Source organism: Neurospora tetraspora (genome assembly GCF_033439725.1).
Source record: "Neurospora tetraspora strain CBS 560.94 chromosome Unknown B0H65scaffold_4, whole genome shotgun sequence".
In the NCBI taxonomy this organism is placed as follows: Eukaryota; Fungi; Ascomycota; class Sordariomycetes; order Sordariales; family Sordariaceae; genus Neurospora; species Neurospora tetraspora.
In genome coordinates this window covers 3,323,674-3,343,417 of record NW_026944386.1, presented here as the reverse complement: position 1 = coordinate 3,343,417, position 19,744 = coordinate 3,323,674, and the positions used below count along the sequence as shown (strand labels likewise).

The following is a 19,744-nucleotide window of genomic DNA, read 5'->3' as shown; positions in this document are numbered from 1 at the left end:
TTCACCATGGGGCGGTGTACTTCTCTTCGCATGTTGAAATTCAGCTTTGGCGACAAGGATGGTGACATTGGGAAGACGGAAACTTACACTTGAAAACGACCTGCTTTTTTGCCAGGTGAAATTGGGTGCGCCAAGTCAAAAGGAATGGTACGGCAAGTTAAGCTCTTTGATAAAATCAAGCGAGTGTGGGTGAAGTTGGGCTTCACTCATAACAGGTCAAACAAGCACAATCCACGCACTTCAAAATGCTATCTCAGTTCGTTTCCTCTTCTTCAAGATTTGTTTGGGCTCCTTTCAGTCACATTACATTCACAACAAATACTCAAGTAACTTAAACTCCATCGCTCCTTCTCAAGCGCCTTGCATTTCGGCACCACGTGCCTCCCGTCTCGACAACGAGATGGCCTACTCTTATCACACAAATTCCAAACATGCCGGCCACATGTAACGCCCGGTCAGTACTTTCTTTGACTCAACCAGGTCCTTTGCATTGCCAGAATGGTTTCATCCAAGTCCGTCACCACATAACCCAGCACCATTCACGCGTTGTACTTACCAATACGACACCTCACCTCACCTCACCTCCCTCCCCGTCAAAATCCTCAATTTCCTCGCCCCCCTAGGATGATACCCCAAAAACAACTCCACCAACCCCAAATCCTCCCTCGTCATCCCTTCCTCCACCACCAAATCATCAAACCGCCAAAAGATGTTGCCCAGAGTCGAGTACAGCTCCGCCATCGCCAGCGCCTGGCCCAAGCAGTTCCTGCTTCCTTTGCCAAAGGGGACCATGCACCGCTCCTGCATACGGATTCTTTCTTCATCTTCCCTGGTGTGAGGTATCCATCGCTCTGGGTCAAAGACGGTTGGTTCTTGTCCAGTACCGAAGGCCACGGGGTCGTGGTGCATTAGCCAGGCGGACATGGAGATGGATGTTCCTGGAGGGAGAGGGACGGAGTTGAAGGTGGCGCCGGGGGAGAGGACGAGGCGGGGGAGGTGGCCTGGGAGGCCGGGGTTGAGTCTGGGACGATGTTAGTCTTGGGTGTCAAAGAAGGAAAGATGATGAATAGTGGTAGTGGTGGTGGTAGTTGTCGTGGTTGAGAGGCAGGAGGGGAGTGGCACAGCACCACGTCTGCTCAGGGGTAAAGTAAAAGTCAACATACCTCAACGCTTCCTTAACCACGCCCGTCAGATACGGCAACTTCTCCAAAGCCCGAAGATTGATAGACTCCACATCCGGGAAAGCATCCCGCAACTCCTTCCTCAGTTTACCATAGATCTCCGGGCTGTTGACAACCTCAAAAATAGCCCTCCCGATCGTCGACCCAGTAGTATCAGCGCCCGCCCCCGTCACATTCACCGCGTCCGAAAAGACAATGACATCCGACAACTGCGTCCTAAACTTCCTCCCCTTCACATCCTCATCAGCCAACGGGTCCAGCTCTGGATCAATCATCTCATGAAAGATCGTCCTCCGATCCGGCTTTATTCCCATTTCAATCTCCCCCCGGACTTTCGTCACGGCCACACGCACCGTCTCCAAACTCTCAATCCACTTCTTGAACGGCGGAAATACTGTTATTGTGAACCAATCCGGGATCCAACCGAACAGTGTCATCAAGACCGGAAAAGTCTGGAACCACGGGAACAGCAACTGAACAACCCGTATAGCCTCCTGGTAATCCGACGCGTCGTCTAACTACTCCAGTTGGTTCCAACAGTTGGCGTAGGCGTATTCTGTAATGATATCCACGGCGTAAGCGCGGATGGCGTTGTGCATGTCAAAGATGTTATTCCCAGTTCCCCCCTTCCCCTTCTTATCTCCCTTCGCCTCTGTTGAGCAGGGGGACTCATCATGCTCATAAAGACAAGTCTGAATAATCATCCCGCACAACTTCTCCGTCTTTGTCTTGATGATCTGCTGCTCCAGCTCAAGCACCGACCTGCGAGAGAAGAACGGGTTGAGAGCCGCCCGGCGCACTCGGTGCTCGTCGCTGGACTTGACGGTTAGTAATACCGGGGCGCGGATTGGGGCCCTCCATGGCGTTGTAGAAGTCCGGGTCTTTGGGGTATTTGTAGGAGGAGAAGGAGGAGGAGGAGGAGGAGTAGATCTCGGAGTAGTTGGAGGGGTCGGAGAGGTGCACTTCGGTGGGGGAGATGCGGAGGACGGGGCCTTTGTTTGGGTTTGGGTTCTGAATGTTAGTATGGGCATTGTTTACCGCTGGCCTATTGGGAGGGAGGGTCACAGACACTCAACTCGCCCTTTACGAACGAATTCTTGTTTTTTTTTTGTTTTTTTTGGAAGGTTTCTGGAGAAGGTTTTTGGAAGGGAAACAAACACATACCGTACTTGGCATGCAACTTGGGCAGCACATGCATCAGTTGTCCTTCTCTGATGCCATTGTGGTAGAGGATCGGGAGGTTGGAAATCGACCAAAGGAACGGGCCGGGGACGTGGGAAAGAGGGTGGAAGTATCGGCGACGGATGACGGTGAAGCTGATCCAGGATATGAGGACCAGTGAGGCATATAGCCACCATGGCCCGGAGGGCAGGAGAGTTTCGATTGGGGCCATGATACTCTGAACACCGCGAGAGTTCGTTGAGTATTCTGAGACAAAGACGTGCGTTCTCTCCCTCACTCAGGGAAGAAAGATGAAAGAGGGGGGGGGGGGGGGGGGGGGGGGGGGAAGTGACTGATATCTTTCAGCAAGCCATCATGAGATATGTTCTATCCTCATTCTTCTTATATTTATCCTTTTTTCTTTTTTCTTTTTTTTCCCTCTGCTCAGTCCACCGGATATCAGCACTAACAACCTCCCATTCTCTTCTTGACTTTCCACTTCTGGTCGATATCCCCGAATTCGAGGGAGGCTTGACTAAAGGGGCTACATTCAGCACTGCTACCCACAAGCCCGCCATACATTTCAACAAGGCTGCTAATCTAGCAAAGATCGGCGAATAACGTTACCGCGGGTAGGGGGAAATTTGCTTGGAGTTTTGGGCTTTTGGGGGTTGGGTCTCACTGAGGTCTCCTCCTTTGGTGATGGCGTCGGTGTTGGCTTCAGTCAGCGCACTGCAGTTTGCATGCAGGAGGAAGAATGGAGTGCATTGCACCCACACAGACACCAATCAGTCAGTCATCAACCATCCATCACATCACTCCTTCAACCCGCAGCCAATTGAATAGGAAATTCAGTATTTCATAATTTCACGACTGAAGGATGAGGGAGGATAACGGGCGATTAAGCGCAAGCAAGATAAGACATCATTTACCTTTTAGCGGTATTACAAAAAGTGTTGCAACCAAAGCGAGTAATCCATGATGTCTAAGAGCAGACAGAAACTGCATTCCCTCAAAGTTATCTAGAGTTGGAATTGAGGGAGAACTTTGGCGGATTTCCGACATTCGCTCTCTTGAGGCCTACTTCGATCCGAGGTTTTTAACAACAGTTAAAGGGATTGTAGTATAGTGGTCAGTACTTCTCGTTGTGGTTTCTCGCAACGATCCGAGAGGACCCAGGTTCGATTCCTGGTGATCCCACATTTTTTGGCGCCTCGTGGATCATCATGGCTTTCTTTTTTGATGTTCTGGAATCGGGTACTTTTGTGGTTTCTTTTTTTGGTGTGCTATCTTGTCTATAGTGTTCATGACGGTCTAGATATATAACGTGATTTGATTCGTAGTAAGTGAAGACACATGTCGATACAATCGTTATAAGTATATATACTGAACTACAAACCCTTTGTTCGCGGCAACCAAGATACCGAAAACAAAATAGGCTGTGTTTGTCGTTGACTCGTTTAGATGTTTGCGCATGCGAGTAACAGCTCATTTTTGGCACAGACTTCCTCAGCTGTTTCGTTCCTGGTTCCTGTCGTCGAAATTAGCCTCGAAAATGTTAACAATGTTATTCATACTTTACAGGAAGAGATGCGTGCGCCGGTCTTTAGGCAGTGTCCGTCATCGGACGAAGCGTGCACAATACCTAAATCCGAGAAATAACTGAAAGGTAGACGATGTTCTGCTTCCTAAGAGGACTCGGATGTACCCACTATTCACCATAATAGACAGTGTCTGGAGAAATCAGCAATGAAGTTCAACACCCAGTGACGGCCGAAAACGACAGCCAATAAAAAAAAAGAAAAGCAGGAAAAAATGTAACACCATCACCTGAGCTTGATGATGATGGAAAGTTCTGACAAGAGTGGGATTCGAACCCACGCCCTTTCGGACCACGGAACTCTGAGAGGAGATTAAGGGTTAACCTTAACGTGGCGCCTTAGACCGCTCGGCCATCTTGCCTTGATGAAAGAATTACAACGATTACTGACGTTAAGGACCAGCATTGCAGTATAGCACATGTCTTGGAAAGATGATGCGCCGTCTATGGTTACAGCTCGGTTTGAATCCGTCTGAGAGGTGTGGCTTGTTTGATGAATGACTGCCGAGTGCAAAATGTTTATGGTTGATTGCGGTTTCTGGTCCGGCGGGAGGATGTTGGCATTTGTGAACTGGCAACAGATCCTACTCCTTGATTGATTATTCGAAGATGTTGACATGAAAGCGCATATACTCATTGGTTTCCGACTGCAATGACTCGACGGCAAATTCAACAAGACCACTACTCAAAGATACTGTTAGTAACAACCCACGACTCTCAAAGCAAAAAACCTAAGCGAAAAAAACACACAGAAAAGCGAAACCGAACATCTTTCAATGAAAGCCATGCCGAAAACACCAAAAAAATCCAAAAATTTGGGATTGCCAGGAATCGAACCTGGGTCCCCTCGGATCGCTGTGAGAAACCACAACGAGAAGTACTGACCACTATACTACAATCCCCTTTGTTGAATCGGTCGGCCTGGAGTAGTGACTATGAGCGAACAAGCGGAGGACGGTGAGGACGACGTGGTTCCTACTCGACAATCCTGCTGTAGGCAGGGCTACCGTTTCCAGAACGGATATTGTAGTATAGTGTTCAGGTCGTTCCATGAGTAATCGAAGTTGCAGGTTCGAGGGAGTATTGAGTCCTTGTTCGGAGGCGGCCGACACGACAAGGCGTCATCCTCTTGCCATGATTCTAGGCCGTCCATATCTCATGTCGAGTCGGGCGACGGCAATGAATTAGGCAGTCCGGTGTAAGTGAGCAGCCCCATTGTGACAAAGTCATTCCGATTCAAACACAAAGACGTGTCGACCCAATGGTGTGTGTATGTTGAATTTCGAATTTGAGAAAGATTGAATGACAATCCTGTACCAAAAAGCGCTTGCTGTATAAGCGACCGTTGTACATGATGCGACGCCTCACGCCAATGTGAAATGCAAATACCCATAGATATACCCAGTCCAACAAACGCAAGTTCAAGGAAAATGATGAGAATGTGAGTGAGCGACCCTCCAAAGCCTGCCGTTGATGTTCTTCCCCTGTTGACCTGTTGAGGAAACACATTGCCTGACAAACTTGTGACACTGTCCATGTCCACCGAAAGTGAATGTGTCTTGGGGGATTTCCGTTCAGACTCGCCCCATACTCACTTGAGTATAACGATCAGAAGCACCAAAATGATGATCAATGCCAGGATGATGCCCATCTGCTTTCCCTCCCCGCTGTTGTTTGCTGCCCTCGCAAAGCGCCCGACCCGATCCCTGGCCCGATCCAACGCACTTTGATGCCTATCCACCGCTCGTTCGCTCTCATCCAGCATCATAACTTGACTGTCCAACTCATCGCCAATTTGCATACTCAGCTCGCGCTGCCGTGAGATGCTAGCTCCTAGAGCGTCAAGCTGGGCGTCCTGCTCTTCCAGAATCCGCTGATGATAGGCGTGTACCTGAGTGTTGTCCATGTCTTGCCCATCGATGGTGTCGCGGTAGCCGGCTGAGTCGTCGCCCAAGACGGGGTCATCGCGGTATGGAAGTAGCTGGGAGCGAGCAGACTTGTTGGCGGCAGGGGCTTGGGCTTCGAGGTCACTGTTGGGTGACGAGAAACGGACGGTCTTGGAGGCACGACGCTCTATGGGCGGGGGAGTCGTCGTGGACGTGGCTACGGGTTTCGAGGATTGGGCATGGGCAAAGTCTTCGGCGAGAGAAGGGTCATTGGGTTGGGTGAGTGTTGAGGTGGTAGCAGGCGAAGCGTAGCCGTGGAATTGGGAGGTCAGGTCGTCGAATTGCTTTTGGAGCGAAGACAGGGTATCATTCAGCGTGGAGGCCTTTCTGAATGATGTATCCACGTTAGTGACTACTATTATCAGGAGGCAAAATAGGACAAAGCATACGCTTCGTCGCCGGCTTCTTGGAGACGCTGATGCTCGGCTCGGAGAGATTCAAGACCCTCGCGGAACTGGTCGAGTGATCGGGAGATGTGACCATCTTGAGTGTCACTCGACAGCTTTAATGTCTTGGCCCGTTGTCTTTCGAGAAGTGACAGCTTGATGTGGTCGGCGAGAAGGAGGAGGGCGTTGGGATTCGACATGATGGTTGGCGGTGGCTTGTTTGCGGGCTTCGAGATGCCGCGGTTAATACGCTATCTTATCGTGTATTTAACGACCGAGGTGTTGCGACAGGTCACCAACAAAAGCCGGCAATCCAATGAGCAAAAGGCGCAGGGTATAAGGAGGTCACAAAAGAACAGCTGAACAAAAGGACATGACCGTGATGTTGATGGATGGACGTCTTATCGAGGAGCGAGGTGGTTGAGGAGAGGTTGAGGTTGAGGTAAAGTTGGCGGTTGTTGCAGGAACATCAGCGGGGGTTTCACTAGAGACACAATGCATTCCAGGTTGCAGCGACGGCATGAGGAGCCCCATTACGCACCTGCCCGGGGGGTTCAGGCCTATCGCAGTCTGGGCTCTCCTGCCAAGACACGTTCTGTCTGGCCTCTGGCCAATGCCCGTTGAGAATGGCCCGTGCACTGGGGAAGCACCACAATGGAACTCGAGATCACCCTCGCGCTTGGCTTGTACTTCCGTACAAAATAAAGCCTCCGGGCCTGTCGCCACCACTACCTTTCTTGTAGGCCGCTCACCCCCAATTGGTTCTCATCGGCGAATCCATCTCTCAATACCCACGACATCACGCCCATGGCAGACTCGGGAGCCGGCGTAGCAGAGGTCGGGGCGCAACCCCAGGACCATGCTCTCGCGTCGGCCGTGCCCGGGAATCCCAACACGAACACACACACCATCGCTTCTCCAGTGACGGGTGCGGAGACATTAACTGCTATTCAGGGAGAAGGTGGAGATATCACCCACGGCGGAGGAGGAGGAGAGCTTCCTGCGGCCTTTCCCAAGAGACGTCGCGGTCGTCCTCCCGGTCGCCCAAATAGGACAGTCAAGGAGGATGATTACCAGGAGAATCCGCTGGTCAAGGCGTGGAACGCGGCCAAGGAGGAGCAACCCCTGGCGGCTGTCGCCATCCGAGTCAAAGACGCCCTTACTGCAGACTCTCTTGTCCACGATACCCAAAGGGCCATCTTTAACGACTGTCCCAGCCGCGAATACATCTACTTTGTCAACGGATGGATCACGGCCCGCCACATTGCCTCTCAGCGGCCCAGTTACGTCAACGGTCTGCTCATTCACTCACGCGGCACAGATGCCCCGGTGCAGTGCACCCAGTGTGCTGATCGCCGCACCAAGAATGCCTTGGGTCCCTTCATAGTTTGCCGGATCTTGCCCGGGAGCTTCCACAACAGCTGTTCGAACTGCAAGTGGTTCGACAACACGTCAGCCTGCTCGCTGTATACGGGCCCTACCCCCAACCGAAAGCGCAAAGCCAAGGCCCTTTCAGCTGGACCGAACCCTGAGGAGAACAATAACACCAACGGGACTCCCAGTGTCGGTGCTGATCAGCAACATGTAGCCCCAGACCAGACGGAGATGGCTCACCAGAACCCCCAGTATACGTCCATGCAATTAGGCGTGAGAATGGCGGCCCCAGAGGCGGATATGGAGGGAACTCAGGAACTCCAGGGACTTGGTGACGCCCACGAGTTACAACACCATGACGCAGTGGAAGAGTCTCAGGGCGATCAGCTATCAGCCGGGGATGATGATGACGACGACGATGAAGAGTATGAAAAAAACAACACCCCCGTCTCCTGATACTGTGGTAGCTAACATGTCGTTGTGTGAACAGTAACTCTGTCGACGCTCAGCTTGCCGCTCAGCTTCTTCCCGAGATTCATGGGCACAATGATCACCGGGGCTAGGTACCGTTGAATGACATATATTTCACGCTTCTCGGTTCTTCCTGAACAAACAATACTAGGGATATTTCTAACTGGGTTTGCTTTACGGTTTCCTTCCCACTGGCGCTTTTCGACGTGCAGGAGTTTTTGTTATGGGGTTTGCATTTCTTTCTTTTTTGTTGTTTCCGATCATCTGTCGTATGCTCTGGGATAGATTCGGTAGGGTTATTGACTCCTGGTATTAAACCACGATATCTGTAAGGCGTGGAACGGGGAGGACGTTATGGCATGTATCTGGACGGGTTCATCAACTCACGTCGGCGGGGAAAGAGGAGGATATACGATGTTATGAGGATCATGGACACGATATCTGGAATCCACGGTATCGCTTTTCACATGTGAGTTGGGTGTCAATGTGTCACGTACACTGAGTGTTCACCCTACTCCTTACTCGTTCGACGCACAAATACAACATTCATTCCATTCCCGATTCACCCAAACGAGGAGCCACGAGTTCAACCATTCTTCCACTGGCAAATGAGTTGCCCCAATGTCGCGGTATTCTTTTGTATGTTCAACAATCCTCAAAACTCTGACGATGACAATCCAAACCAGATGGCATTTTATAATTTCTCGACATCCAGTCGTCGGCCAACAATTCGGTACCGAGCCGCTCACAGCCACCCAAAATGGAAAAGACAATCTCCATCAAGCATATTTTCGGTATCTAATCATGGGGAAAGTTTCCGAATCCGGAAACTTGGTGATGACTTCCGTCCCACCGTCCCATGAATTTCCGTCCTTACCGATATCCACGATCGACGGCATCCGGCAAACAAGCCGAAGATCTCCATTGCTATGTTTGGTAGCCGAGATTGGACTTTCTCATCTAGCGCTTAACGCTCATTTACATTTGTCTTCCAGCCCCACTACCAAACATACCATGACCTACCGGTATTCCCAACTTTTGCTTCACTTACTTCGTCAATGACGATGATGTCTCACCCCTCATGAATCACACCGTTAAACAGAAATCAATCTGTAGCCGCTCGTTTTTTTCCTATCACGGGAACCTTTTAACAGCCTCAACCTCGGCTATTAATGCACCGCCATCGGACACCCTTGACTTCCCGGAATTGCAGCTCCAATCCAGTATCACCAGCTTCAATCACCCAAGAATACAACAACAGCAGCTTCACCACAGCTACAACCACAACCCACAACCCACAACCCAACACAGCTTCCACAACCAAACCAACCAACTTCACAGCTACACACCAACAAACACAATCCCCAAAAATGCCCGACTGCGCTCACAAAACATCAGGCAACTCGTGCGGCTGCACCTCCACCGCCCCAGCCGGCGAAACCCTCTGCGCCTGGTGTCGCGACGGACACAAGACCATCGTCAAGAACAACGCGAACAGCGCCATGGAGGATCAGGGACAGGACCAGAACGACGGGAATGTTGGGTTGGAGTTTTGCTGCTCGGGGTGTGGTGCTTCCAAGTACTGAGAGTTTTGAAAGGGTTTGGACTTGAAGTCGTGAATGGAAGATGGCCCAGGCCAGGAACTGGTGGATGGGAAATGCTGTGCGGAGAGAGAGAGGGGAGACGGAGAGAGAGAGAGAGAGGGAGAGGGGGAGAGAGAGAGAGAGAGAGAGAGAGAGAGAGAGAGAGAGAGAGAGATATGGGGAATTGAATGAAGGGCAGGAAGATGGTGGGATTTGGAGAAGTGGTGTGAGAAAGGGAAAAGGGGGATAGCGGAAGGGTAATAGGCTAGTGTAGGACTGGAATATGGAAGCAGAAGGGAAAGAAAGTGCGAGAGAGAAAAGACCGGCGGGATGAAGGTCATTTGGTACTAGAGGTAGCGACAGCAGCATCTTAAGAAGGAAAAAAAAGAATACATTGAGCGATCCACTACCTTGGACTCGTCCTTTCATTTCCCCACGTTTCATCTGGCTGGATAGCCCTCTTTTCTTGTTTCGGGCTTTTTGCCTAAGAATTATCTCCTCATGGCTCCCGTCGACTTCTTTACACTCCATGCGGTTGAGAAGAAGCATGGCGATATTGGCGTCTTTGAGAGCACTGTGTTATGATCCAGTCACGGATCACTTATATAAGCAGTACCGGATTAGGATTAGCTAGATAGGTCCCGGAGTCCCGAAAGTACCTACGGGACTACGGGACACCGCCCCCACGGTCCCGGGGTCCCGAGAATACAGGACCACGGGACGGGCTTAAAGACTAGTATATAAGAAGGCCGCTTCCCGGCCTTCGCTATTCGGGTTCTTCAGCAAGCAATAGCTTCTACAATCGATCAATACCTTTTGGCTACTACTACCGCTGTTCCTATTCCCAGCGATATACTCCTGTGCTTGTAACGGTTCGTCACACACTGGTGTAAACTAGCAAGGAAGGGAAGGTTAGATGATCTCAATTATCAAAGAGGAATACCTTTTGGTACCTACCCCTTCTTACAATAACATCAAAAGCTCTTCTGCCCAATCCTGGATCCGGACGCTGGATTGTACTCGCAAGAAGCATCGAGGGCAGGAGGGGACGGAGGTCCTACACACACTGGGTCGTGCCAAGCACCAGGGTTAGGGTCAGTATACATACGATCTTTGTTTACTACCCCTGAGCAATACGAGGACTCCAAGACGTTGTAGCAAAAGACCATTTGAGCTGGCCTCCTCGTTGGTATAACATCAAAATGTTAGTTTCATTGGTAGTGGGCTAATATTGATGTTTCTGGAGAATACAGCTGGAGGTGGTCCGTGGGCTTGCTTAAGGATTCCGACTCTCGTTAAGGCAGGTACGATGCGGTGTCAAGGGTGTTCATCTGAAGTCTTTCACTTTGGAAGGAACACTCAAGCAAATGTTTAGGGCAAGGTTAAACACTTAAAAATGGCAGTCACATTATCCAACCAACCGACCTATCACCTACCTCGCTCCACACAAACGACATCACTTCCCAACCCCCTCCTAATAATCATAATCCCTCCTCCACCCACCCTTCGTATCACTATGCCACGCGCACTTCTCCCCCGCATAAACGCACATATTCCCATCATCCTGCACCACCAACCGCGCATCCGTCCCGGAACCAGCCGTCTCACTCTGCCACTTAACCTTCTGCTTCTCCTCCACGCCCACGCACAGATTCCCATCGGCCGTGATCCATACCGAATTCGAATTTGCCGCGCCCTTGGCCCGCCACATGATATCGCCCCGGCGCGCCGACCCGTGGCTGTGATCCGTGTTACAGATGAGCGCGAACTCGCCCTTGTTGTTGAAGCGCGCCAGGTACTCGCCGCTGTTGCTGGTCAGAATGTGCTCGGGCTTCATGGTGAAACCGGGGCGGAGGGTGTCGCCGAAGGAGCTGGGCCGCACCGGGGAGAGACAGGACTCCAGGTCGGTGATCCACCAGGCGACGTAGTCGGCACGGTAGCTGAGGTCGACGGCGCGGATGTAGGCGGATGCGCGGTCGTCGAGGATGAAGCGGGGAGGGTCGAGTCTGTCACGACCGCCGCCGCCGCCGTGGCTGCCGCTGTATTGGGGTGGCTTGTACTGGCGGTTGGAAGAGCGCCAGATCATGCCATTGGTCTCGCCGCGGACCTCGAGGACGTGGTCTTGGCCGAATTCGAGGTAATGTGCGTCTGTGAGTCTGGTGTCATCGTTGGTGAAATAGTAGACGCTGGTGTTGAAACGAGTGTTGCGGATGCGGAGGTTTCCGGAGGGAAGGAGGGAGAGCTCGTGGTCGCCGTTGTCGGAGAGCAGGTTCTGACCGATGACGAGAATCTCGCCGGGCTTGAGCTGCGAGATCCTCTTGCCCGAGAATCCGGCAAAGGAGCGACCACTGGTCCAGATCAGGTCATTCGGCCAGCCGGAGCCGTAGAGCTTCAGGTTGCCGTTGCCGCTGAGGATTAGACTGCCGTTTGTGTCACGGCGGAAGAAGCGCTCCCTGTCATCATCTTCGAAATGCATGGCAAACTTGTCGACGTTGTTGGAGGGCTGCCAAATCTTGGTTCCGTTGGCACCCCAGAGGATCACGTCATCGTTGTAGCCGACGGTCAGCTTCGTATCGGTTTCCTTCCGGGGGTTGGTGGAGATGATGATGAAGTCTCCTGTCTTGGTGTAGCGAACAACAAACTGGCCGTTTTCATCCAGCGTTGCGGTCATATCGCCGTTGCTGGAGGTGATAGACTGACCGGCAGCCAAGTACTGTCCAGGGCTGATTTTGTCACCGGATGTGACAGGGGAGAACTGCGTAAGATGTTAGTCTACTATAATTTCTTAAAAGCACTATTGGCCGAGGACTTACATCACGGGGTTCGTATGTTTGTGCCGAGCCTCCATTGACGGCCCAGGTGGTGATTCCGTCGAGCTTCAGCACCGCAGCACCGTCGTCTTGGACGATCAGTTCGCAATCACCTCCGGTGCGTCTGTATCTTGTTCGAGAAGACCACCGGGAACCCTGGTCATCATCGAATGTTGTCAAGTTGCCGTCGCTAGTCAACAGAAGCCAGCCTCCACGTCCGTAGGTACGACCGCCTGAAGCCCACCTGGATTCGCCGCCCTCATAGAGAACAAAGTTGCCGTCGCTCTGGAAGGTGAGAGTGAACTTGCCATTGGGGGAAGTGAGCACCTCTCCTGCTAGAAGTCTCTCACCGCCCTTGATGCGGTCTCTCTTTGCCTCAGGTAGCTCCGGGCCCGTCTTCGACGACCAGACGATCTGACCGTCAGTCGAGATAACCATATTGCCGTCATCTCTGACCGCAAAGAATGAGTTGCTGTTGCCTCTGCCAGCAGTGCCAGTTACCCATTTCTGAGAGCCTGACCATGTAAGCAGTTCCAACTCTCCGTCTCCACGGAAGACGAGCTTCTCTCCAGGAATGCCAGCAGTCTTGCCTCTGGCCCAGATCGGACCCTTATTCTTCTTGTAGAGGACCAGATTGTCGTCAGCCTGCATGATCAGGGTGTACTCGCCGCTGGGAGAGGATATGCGTTGGTCCTTGGTCAACTCCTCGCCAGCATTGAGACGGTCCTTGGCTCCCACTGTAGGGTCCGCCGGCTTCTCCGGCTCCTTCTGTGCCGTGTTGGTGGCCCAGATCTGATTTCCGTTGGAGGAGAGGACGACATTGCCATCGTCTTGCACAGTCAACAAGGAGCTAGCATCGCCCTTACCCCCGGTATGGCTTGACCATACTTGTCCGTTGTTGTCGTCGAAAAGCCTGAGATTGCCGTCGTCTTGCAAGAGGCCCCTAGCAGCCTTGCGATAAGAACTGGCGGTATCAGTGCTCCAAAGTACCCGGCGGAAAGACACGTCGGAGAGGACAAAGTTGCCATCGTCTTGGAAGACAAGTTCGTATTTGCCGTTCTTGGACTTGACAGAGCTGCCGGGTTCGATGATGTCGCCGGCCTTGAAGGAGTCCTGTGTTTTCCATGAGTAAAGGGCGTCTAAAACCGAGGGCATCACAAAGCTTACCATGATGTAAGTGATATTCGGTGGTGACTGCTGTGATAAGGAAGACAGATGTTCAAAGAGCACGGGGAAGATGATGATTCAAATTGAGCTTCCGTTTTGTTTACTCCCTACCTACCTGGCTGTCCCTTCCTTATATACTTGTACTTCTCTCTCTTGGGTCTCACAATACCTACCGATGATGGTCTTAAGCCGTAGGCCTCCAACGTAGAGCTGTCGCCGCCGGGGTGACCCCTAACAACAAAACGTCCGACTATTGACTCGGGCAGACCGAGGACACCGTCTCAACTGCACAGCTGGTGACTTCAAGCCACTCGGTTGTAAGTCTTGCACCATCCTTCTCAAGGAAACCCTCGGCACATGTTGATGATAGCTTGAACAGCCCAAACTCCAAAGAGGGAGCAGTGAGCACCCACAATGTGGGGTATACAGGGCAGTGTTGAGAGGAATGGAATGGATTATTGAGGTCTGGTGAGGTCTGGACCCGACCTTGAGTTGCGGCTGAGAGACCTTGTGCCGGCTTTAAGACTAGCGAAGTCAGGGTTCAGCTCCTTTTCCACGTGGGTTGGTTCAATTCAGCCCGCAGCAAATCGATAGCGTTGATTGACATCGTCTCATTCGATTCTTGGAGGCAGCCGGAATGGGGAAAAGCGACGGTGGGATTGGATCAAAAGACGAAGACTTCCTCGCACTCGGCTTTTCGGTTTGTGACGTTGAGGTTGTTGAACGAGGGTTGGATCTGGCACATGTTCGGATGGAGGTAATATCGTTGTATAAGGAGGATAGAGGCTATCTGAAGGGAGGCATGGCTCTGGCTAATTGCATGGCACTCGCTTAACTGCATCTTAGCTCGCTGATAAGCTCAAAGGTCAATAGTCTGCGTCATCGATCATCACGTGGTAGCGTGTGCCTGGATCGCGTTTCGCAGGGGCATACAACCCAGACCGTTATCGCCTTTCTCCATTACGTTATCGCCCCTGTTCTCGACGAGGAGGTCCTCTTACGCCAGGCAATTCGGCAGACAAATCCAAAATAAGAAAACAGTTTCATACATAAAAATCACGATACAGAGCATCCGTATAGTTACCCTGCCGTCTCTCCATTCAGCACAAAGACAAGCTTCCTCCGAGCACCGGCGGCGCACCGAGTATCGCGGCGACAAAGGCCGACACCAACTAGCTTCGATCCATGCTATAACTCTACAACATACACAAACCCCGAAACGAGTTGAAGTTGTCGCTGCCAGATCATCGTCAAGATGACGGTCCAGGACGCCGTCGACGCCTCCGAACACTACGAAATCTACAACACCGACGACATTCCCTCCCTCTACACCATAATCATCGACACCAACCCGCGCGCCTGGGCCGCCCTCAACGATGTCCTCCCGCTCACCAAAGCGCTCGCCAACATCCTAATATTCGTCAACTCCCACTTAGCCTTCAACAATTCCAACCAAGTAGCCCTCATAGCATCACACACCAACCGAGCAGTATGGCTCTACCCAACCGCTCCCGACCAAAACCCCGACCGAAAACCGATAAATCCGAACGAAGACGTCGAAATGCGCGACGTCTCCTTCACAAGTAAACAACAACCACCACCGCCCGCAAACAAATACCCCCTCTTCGCCCAAATAGAGCGCTCCCTCCTCTCCTCCCTGCGGTCTCTCATAACCGCCACCACAACCGACGACATCGCCTCCACAACCACCACGCAAATCTCCGGCGCCCTGACCCTCGCCCTCTCGCACATCAACAAAACCGCCCTCCTCTTCGCCCCCACAAACAACTCCACCGGCCCAACCTCCTCCTCCGGCGGCGGCGGCGGCAAGCCCTCGGTCTCCACAACCTCGGGCGCCGGCCCAGGCGGCGGCAACGCAGCCTCCCTCCCCGGCGTGGGCGGGGGCGGGCTCGCCGGTCTGCACGCCCGCATACTAGTGGTGAGCGTAAGCGACAGCTCCCCCTCGCAGTACATCCCGACGATGAACGCCGTGTTCGCGGCGGCGCACGCGCGCATTGCCATTGACACGCTGGCGCTGCGGGGCAGCGCGACGTTCCTCCAGCAGGCGAGCTACATCACGCGCGGCACGTTCATCCGGGCGCAGGAGCCGAGAGGGTTGCTGCAGTACCTCATGTTTGGGTTTGGAAGCGGGAGCGCGCCGCAGGGGTTGGCGGCGGCGGGGAATCAGCGGTCTGGTCAGCAGCAGCATGGGGGCAACAAGAAAGAGGATAAGGCGAACGAGAAGGCTGTTGCGGCTAAGGGAGGGGGCAACAAGCATGGGGGCAAGTTCCTGGGGAGTAATGCCAGCGTGGCGGATTTGTTGGTCACGCCTAGTGCGGACTCGGTGGATTTCCGGGCGGCGTGTTTCTGTCATCGGAACGTGATTGATACGGGGTTTGTGTGCAGTATTTGCTTGAGCATCTTTTGCGAGGTGCCGGAGGGCGGGGAGTGTTTGACGTGCGGGACCAAGTTGGCGTTGGGGAATTATGGGAGGAGGATACCTATGCTGCCTTCGAAAGCGGCTGCTGGAGGGGGACAACAGCTGCAGCAACAGGCTAATGGGAATGGAAAGGTGCAGCAGGTATAGGAATCGAGCACACAGAAGTCGATTAAATGGGTTTCAGAAACGTGGGATAATATCCTTTGTCCTTGGTGGGAGAGCCTGACAGACAGAGACAGACAGAGGCACTGCAGACCAAAGACGGTCGAGACGGAGGAGGTGAAGCCTAAGTGACTGGAAAGCCTGTCAAAATCTGACAGAAAAGGCTTGGAGAACCATATATACACTCATAGAGAGCTTTGACATGCACAGCTAATACACATATAGCTAAAGCAGCTTCTATGGCAAACATCATTGTATTGAACATAGACTGCCTTCCCATGGGATTCACCCCAAAGTTACCTGTCACCAACAACATCCTGCATTCATGTCCATCGTTATACCACATTGTCTCCTCTCACCCTAAGGTATCCATACCCGAACACATTTGTTCAAGCCATCCGCTCACAACTCACAACTCATCATCACTCTCAGTCTCACTCCCCTCATCCACAGCGGCAGCGGCAGCAGCAGCAGGCTGAGACGCTCTCGTAGCCGTCGCTCCCGCCCTTTTGGTATGAGAAACCGGCGGCGTTGGCGTCTCCTTTCCCTTCCCCTTTCCTGCAGCAGCAGCCGTCGTCGTCGTCGTCTTTGATGATGCCACTGCCGTGGCGCCTTGTCGTCTAGCAGGTGGCGGTGGTGAAGGAGGCGGGCCAACATCGAGATCCTTCTCCCCGGCTTCTACAGTCTCATCCTCCTCGTCGGGTTCACTGGCTGTTTCGTCGTCATCGTCGTTGTCACGGTCTGGGGTGTTGCGATCGGAGGTTTTGTTGTTGCCGCTTTCGCCTTCCTCATCTTCGTCCTCTGCATCGGTATCTTCGTTGTCGAGGGTTTTGCTAGAGGATGATTGCCCCATGGTGGTCTTGGATGAGGGTTCCGAAGGCTCTGGTCCTGGCTCGTCGTCGACATCCATCTTTTCGAATTCTGCGTCGTCGTCGTCGTCGTCGTCTGATGATACGTCTTTGGTAGCCTTTCGTTTTCCTGGTCTGGAAACACGGGCTGTCCTTGTGTTTGTTTTTGCTTTTGTCGCTGATCCTGTTCCGCGCCCTCCTATCCTTCCGATCTTGGCGCCGCCATCTTCTTCTTCTTCTTCTTCTTCTTCTTCTTCTTCTTCTTCTTCTTCTTCTTCTTCTTCTTCCTCCTCTTCGTCATCCAGTGGATTTTCCGAGTCAACGTTAACTTTACTCCTCGCACTCTCAATCACGGAAGAGAGCCTCTCCTGTGAATCCGGCCTTGGTCTCGCTCTACTACTCAACGCCTGCTGCTGCTGACGGATCCTGGCCTTCTTCTCATTCAACAGCGCCCTAAACTTCTGCAGCAGCTCGGTCTCTTGGTCAACTTTCGACTGCGTGAGTTCCTCCAACTGAGCCTTCAAATCGGCCACACGGGCCTCGAGATCGGCGACCTGCACGGCGGAGGTGGATACCGAAGTGAGGGCGGTCTGGCGGGAGATGGCGAGTTGCGAACACCAGTCGAAGAGCTGGATCTCGGAGGAGGGGGAGTGGATAAGGGTTAGGGCGCCTAGTCGTTGGTTGATGCCGGCTATGCGCCGACGGATGGTGATGGTGATGGACTTTTTCTTGCTGCCCTTGGGGGAGTCCACTTCGGCGCCTGCTTCGATGCCTTCTACTGGCGAGGCTGTTATGAAGAGGGAGGAGAGGATGGATTCCCATTCTGTGGGGGAGCAGGAGGAGGTGCTGGAGCGGAGGTCGTTGATGTGGTCATGTTTTACTGGGATGTATGTGTTAGTCAAGGGGTCGAGATCATGTAGTTTTCCTTAATTAACTGAGATTTATTCCTTTTACAAATGTCACTTCAAGAACCAGACTTTGATAGAACGCATCATGGCTTTGCGATGGCTAGGTACCACTCAAAGTTATGCACCACCAACATGAGCACGGCAGGGTAAGATGCCCCTGCATAATAATTCCATGCTGCGGCGGACATAATGAATGCATAAACCCTTAAATACCTCCTAAACAGCGAAAATAACGACGAGATTCCAGGGTACTTACGCGTGAGCGCATACGGTTCTTCACCCTCCGTAGCAACGATCTTGAGATTCAGCGGTTTCGATCCCCTCGCGGATGACCCTCCTGAGTGGGTAACCTCGCCCAGAATGAAGTCATCCTCCTGATCGGTATCGGTCCGGGGGATACGGATAATGGTTGACGAGGATGAAGTCATGTTTGTGTGGCTTGCGCAATAGTGTTATGAGTGAGACTTTTATATAATGATGTAAAAAGGTGGGATACAGAAGAGGGGGACTGGGGGAAAGATGGGATCGCCGTCTCCGGTTTATGCAGGCTGTATGTGTGTCAAACGTCACGATCCGCGATCCGCGTTGACGTCGCCTTGGTCTCCGGTCGTTGGGGTCCCAGGTTCCGCCCTATGGGTGGATTAATCGACCTAGATCGGACGAGCTGGAAAGGGGGACAGTGTAAGTGTACAAGCGGATGGTCTACCTCAGATGAAACAAAAGCTGATGAGATGAGATTGGGGGATATTGGTGATTTCTGCGCTTATGCTGCACGTAATGGTCTCGGAATGATATAATCCACCGTTCTAAACCCTTTGACTCGGAGATGGCGACGAATCGGAGTCGGACGTCACGAAGGTGTGACGGTGTGACGGTGAGCGATTGTGGAAAGAAGGTCAGATTCTCCAACAGAAACGGAGGGCGACTGCACTGCACTCTGCACTGACGGCCCGCACCCAGCAATTCTCGAGTGATGACGGGATGCGGGGAAGTGGAAACAGCTGCACGGAATGGACGGGAGCGCGTGTTGACGTTGTTGTCTGTTCTTGGAAACGCTTGACTGGGGCTCAGCTGGACGGGAGTCGTCGATGATGGTAGGTAGCACCAACAACGATGCTATTTCCGTTTGCCGTGTCGGATATCGTCAGGAGGATGTCTCAAAGGGAAGAGTTCCGGCGTGCGCAGCCGAAACAGGAAGGGTGTTGCGTGTTTGTGAGGTCAACGGAAGTGAAGAGACAAAACAAAAACAATAAGGCACCTCGTATATGAATTTCATATGTGAATTGCGAGCCATAGTTTTCTGTAGGCAACAACATCAAAGAGCCCCATCGCAGTCTATCGATTGGGTCCAAGGCAGCAGTGCCCTTGAAAGAAATAGTGACAGGAAACAATAACAGAACCCACCAAACCGTTCAGTCCAGTCGCCCTGCATATGATGAAACCCAGAGTTCCAAGATATCTTCAACCTATAAAAGTCTTTTTGAACTCTTCCCTTCAAGTGTGAAGAACCCGGTGAAGAATCAAGCCAATTGCCAAGGGGCGCCATGCAAGAAGTCACATTAGCGGCCGGCCGGCAACACGCAGCAGCACCTGGCAGTGCGGGGATCTGTCCGCTCTTCAGATTCCCGTTCGCGTTCCTGACGCGGTCCACCGCAAACAAGGCTAGACCGTTCGTATCATTACTCCCGCGATACGCCTGAATACGCT

The 19,744-nt window shown here is 52.5% G+C and overlaps 7 protein-coding genes and 3 non-coding genes across 10 annotated transcripts; 4 read left to right on the top strand and 6 right to left on the bottom strand.

Annotated features, from left to right (window-relative positions):
- Nucleotides 1–88: 88 nt before the first annotated feature.
- On the bottom strand, nucleotides 89–2,653 carry B0H65DRAFT_558285 (cytochrome P450). The gene is made up of 4 exons (XM_062830095.1): nucleotides 2,351–2,653; nucleotides 1,720–2,036; nucleotides 1,164–1,695; nucleotides 89–1,021 (listed from the first exon to the last, which is right to left on the bottom strand). The coding sequence occupies exons 1-4, from the start codon at nucleotides 2,572–2,574 to the stop codon at nucleotides 574–576; spliced, it is 1,521 nt and encodes a 506-aa protein (XP_062681965.1). The 5' UTR covers nucleotides 2,575–2,653; the 3' UTR covers nucleotides 89–573.
- Nucleotides 2,654–3,456: 803 nt separating this feature from the next.
- Nucleotides 3,457–3,542, top strand: B0H65DRAFT_t266. Its single transcript has one exon. It is a non-coding gene; the product is annotated as a tRNA-His (tRNA).
- Nucleotides 3,543–4,198: 656 nt separating this feature from the next.
- B0H65DRAFT_t245 lies at nucleotides 4,199–4,304 on the bottom strand. The gene has a single exon. It is a non-coding gene; the product is annotated as a tRNA-Leu (tRNA).
- Nucleotides 4,305–4,758: 454 nt separating this feature from the next.
- On the bottom strand, nucleotides 4,759–4,844 carry B0H65DRAFT_t244. Its single transcript has one exon. It is a non-coding gene; the product is annotated as a tRNA-His (tRNA).
- Nucleotides 4,845–5,533: 689 nt separating this feature from the next.
- On the bottom strand, nucleotides 5,534–6,474 carry B0H65DRAFT_442741 (uncharacterized protein; the record flags this gene model as incomplete). The annotated part of the gene is made up of 2 exons (XM_062825592.1): nucleotides 5,534–6,215; nucleotides 6,278–6,474. The coding sequence occupies 2 exons, from the start codon at nucleotides 6,472–6,474 to the stop codon at nucleotides 5,534–5,536; spliced, it is 879 nt and encodes a 292-aa protein (XP_062681964.1).
- A 510-nt stretch (nucleotides 6,475–6,984) lies between these two features.
- On the top strand, nucleotides 6,985–8,476 carry B0H65DRAFT_203516 (uncharacterized protein). Its single transcript, XM_062821833.1, has 2 exons — nucleotides 6,985–8,073; nucleotides 8,139–8,476. The coding sequence occupies exons 1-2, from the start codon at nucleotides 7,082–7,084 to the stop codon at nucleotides 8,209–8,211; spliced, it is 1,065 nt and encodes a 354-aa protein (XP_062681963.1). The 5' UTR covers nucleotides 6,985–7,081; the 3' UTR covers nucleotides 8,212–8,476.
- Nucleotides 8,477–9,489: 1,013 nt separating this feature from the next.
- On the top strand, nucleotides 9,490–9,705 carry B0H65DRAFT_425575 (uncharacterized protein; the record flags this gene model as incomplete). The annotated part of the gene is made up of 1 exon (XM_062824586.1): nucleotides 9,490–9,705. The coding sequence occupies one exon, from the start codon at nucleotides 9,490–9,492 to the stop codon at nucleotides 9,703–9,705; it is 216 nt and encodes a 71-aa protein (XP_062681962.1).
- A 1,436-nt stretch (nucleotides 9,706–11,141) lies between these two features.
- Nucleotides 11,142–13,964, bottom strand: B0H65DRAFT_203505 (uncharacterized protein). Its single transcript, XM_062821832.1, has 3 exons — nucleotides 13,680–13,964; nucleotides 12,516–13,625; nucleotides 11,142–12,457 (listed from the first exon to the last, which is right to left on the bottom strand). The coding sequence occupies exons 1-3, from the start codon at nucleotides 13,680–13,682 to the stop codon at nucleotides 11,177–11,179; spliced, it is 2,394 nt and encodes a 797-aa protein (XP_062681961.1). The 5' UTR covers nucleotides 13,683–13,964; the 3' UTR covers nucleotides 11,142–11,176.
- An 869-nt stretch (nucleotides 13,965–14,833) lies between these two features.
- Nucleotides 14,834–16,534, top strand: B0H65DRAFT_203498 (transcription factor Tfb4-domain-containing protein). The gene has a single exon (XM_062821831.1). The coding sequence runs from the start codon at nucleotides 14,935–14,937 to the stop codon at nucleotides 16,264–16,266; it is 1,332 nt and encodes a 443-aa protein (XP_062681960.1). The 5' UTR covers nucleotides 14,834–14,934; the 3' UTR covers nucleotides 16,267–16,534.
- B0H65DRAFT_203484 (uncharacterized protein) lies at nucleotides 16,479–18,833 on the bottom strand. Its single transcript, XM_062821830.1, has 3 exons — nucleotides 18,744–18,833; nucleotides 18,294–18,667; nucleotides 16,479–18,009 (listed from the first exon to the last, which is right to left on the bottom strand). The coding sequence occupies exons 2-3, from the start codon at nucleotides 18,463–18,465 to the stop codon at nucleotides 16,691–16,693; spliced, it is 1,491 nt and encodes a 496-aa protein (XP_062681959.1). The 5' UTR covers nucleotides 18,466–18,667; nucleotides 18,744–18,833; the 3' UTR covers nucleotides 16,479–16,690.
- Between the last annotated feature and the right edge of the window lie 911 nt (nucleotides 18,834–19,744).

Excerpts from the sequence above, each read along its gene's own strand:
- B0H65DRAFT_203498 (XM_062821831.1), top strand. The coding sequence starts at position 14,935 with ATGACGGTCCAGGACGCCGTCGACGCCTCCGAACACTACGAAATCTAC.
- B0H65DRAFT_203505 (XM_062821832.1), bottom strand. Across the intron at positions 12,458-12,515 it reads AAACATACGAACCCCGTGAT|TTCTCCCCTGTCACATCCGG; the intron begins GTAAGTCCTCGG and ends CATCTTACGCAG.
- B0H65DRAFT_558285 (XM_062830095.1), bottom strand. The coding sequence starts at position 2,574 with ATGGCCCCAATCGAAACTCTCCTGCCCTCCGGGCCATGGTGGCTATAT. Across the intron at positions 2,037-2,350 it reads CTGCCCAAGTTGCATGCCAA|GGCCCCAATCCGCGCCCCGG; the intron begins GTACGGTATGTG and ends AACGCCATGGAG. Across the intron at positions 1,022-1,163 it reads GTGGTTAAGGAAGCGTTGAG|ACTCAACCCCGGCCTCCCAG; the intron begins GTATGTTGACTT and ends ACATCGTCCCAG.
- B0H65DRAFT_203516 (XM_062821833.1), top strand. The coding sequence starts at position 7,082 with ATGGCAGACTCGGGAGCCGGCGTAGCAGAGGTCGGGGCGCAACCCCAG. Across the intron at positions 8,074-8,138 it reads GATGACGACGACGATGAAGA|TAACTCTGTCGACGCTCAGC; the intron begins GTATGAAAAAAA and ends TTGTGTGAACAG.
- B0H65DRAFT_203484 (XM_062821830.1), bottom strand. The coding sequence starts at position 18,465 with ATGACTTCATCCTCGTCAACCATTATCCGTATCCCCCGGACCGATACC. Across the intron at positions 18,010-18,293 it reads AGAACCGTATGCGCTCACGC|TAAAACATGACCACATCAAC; the intron begins GTAAGTACCCTG and ends CATACATCCCAG.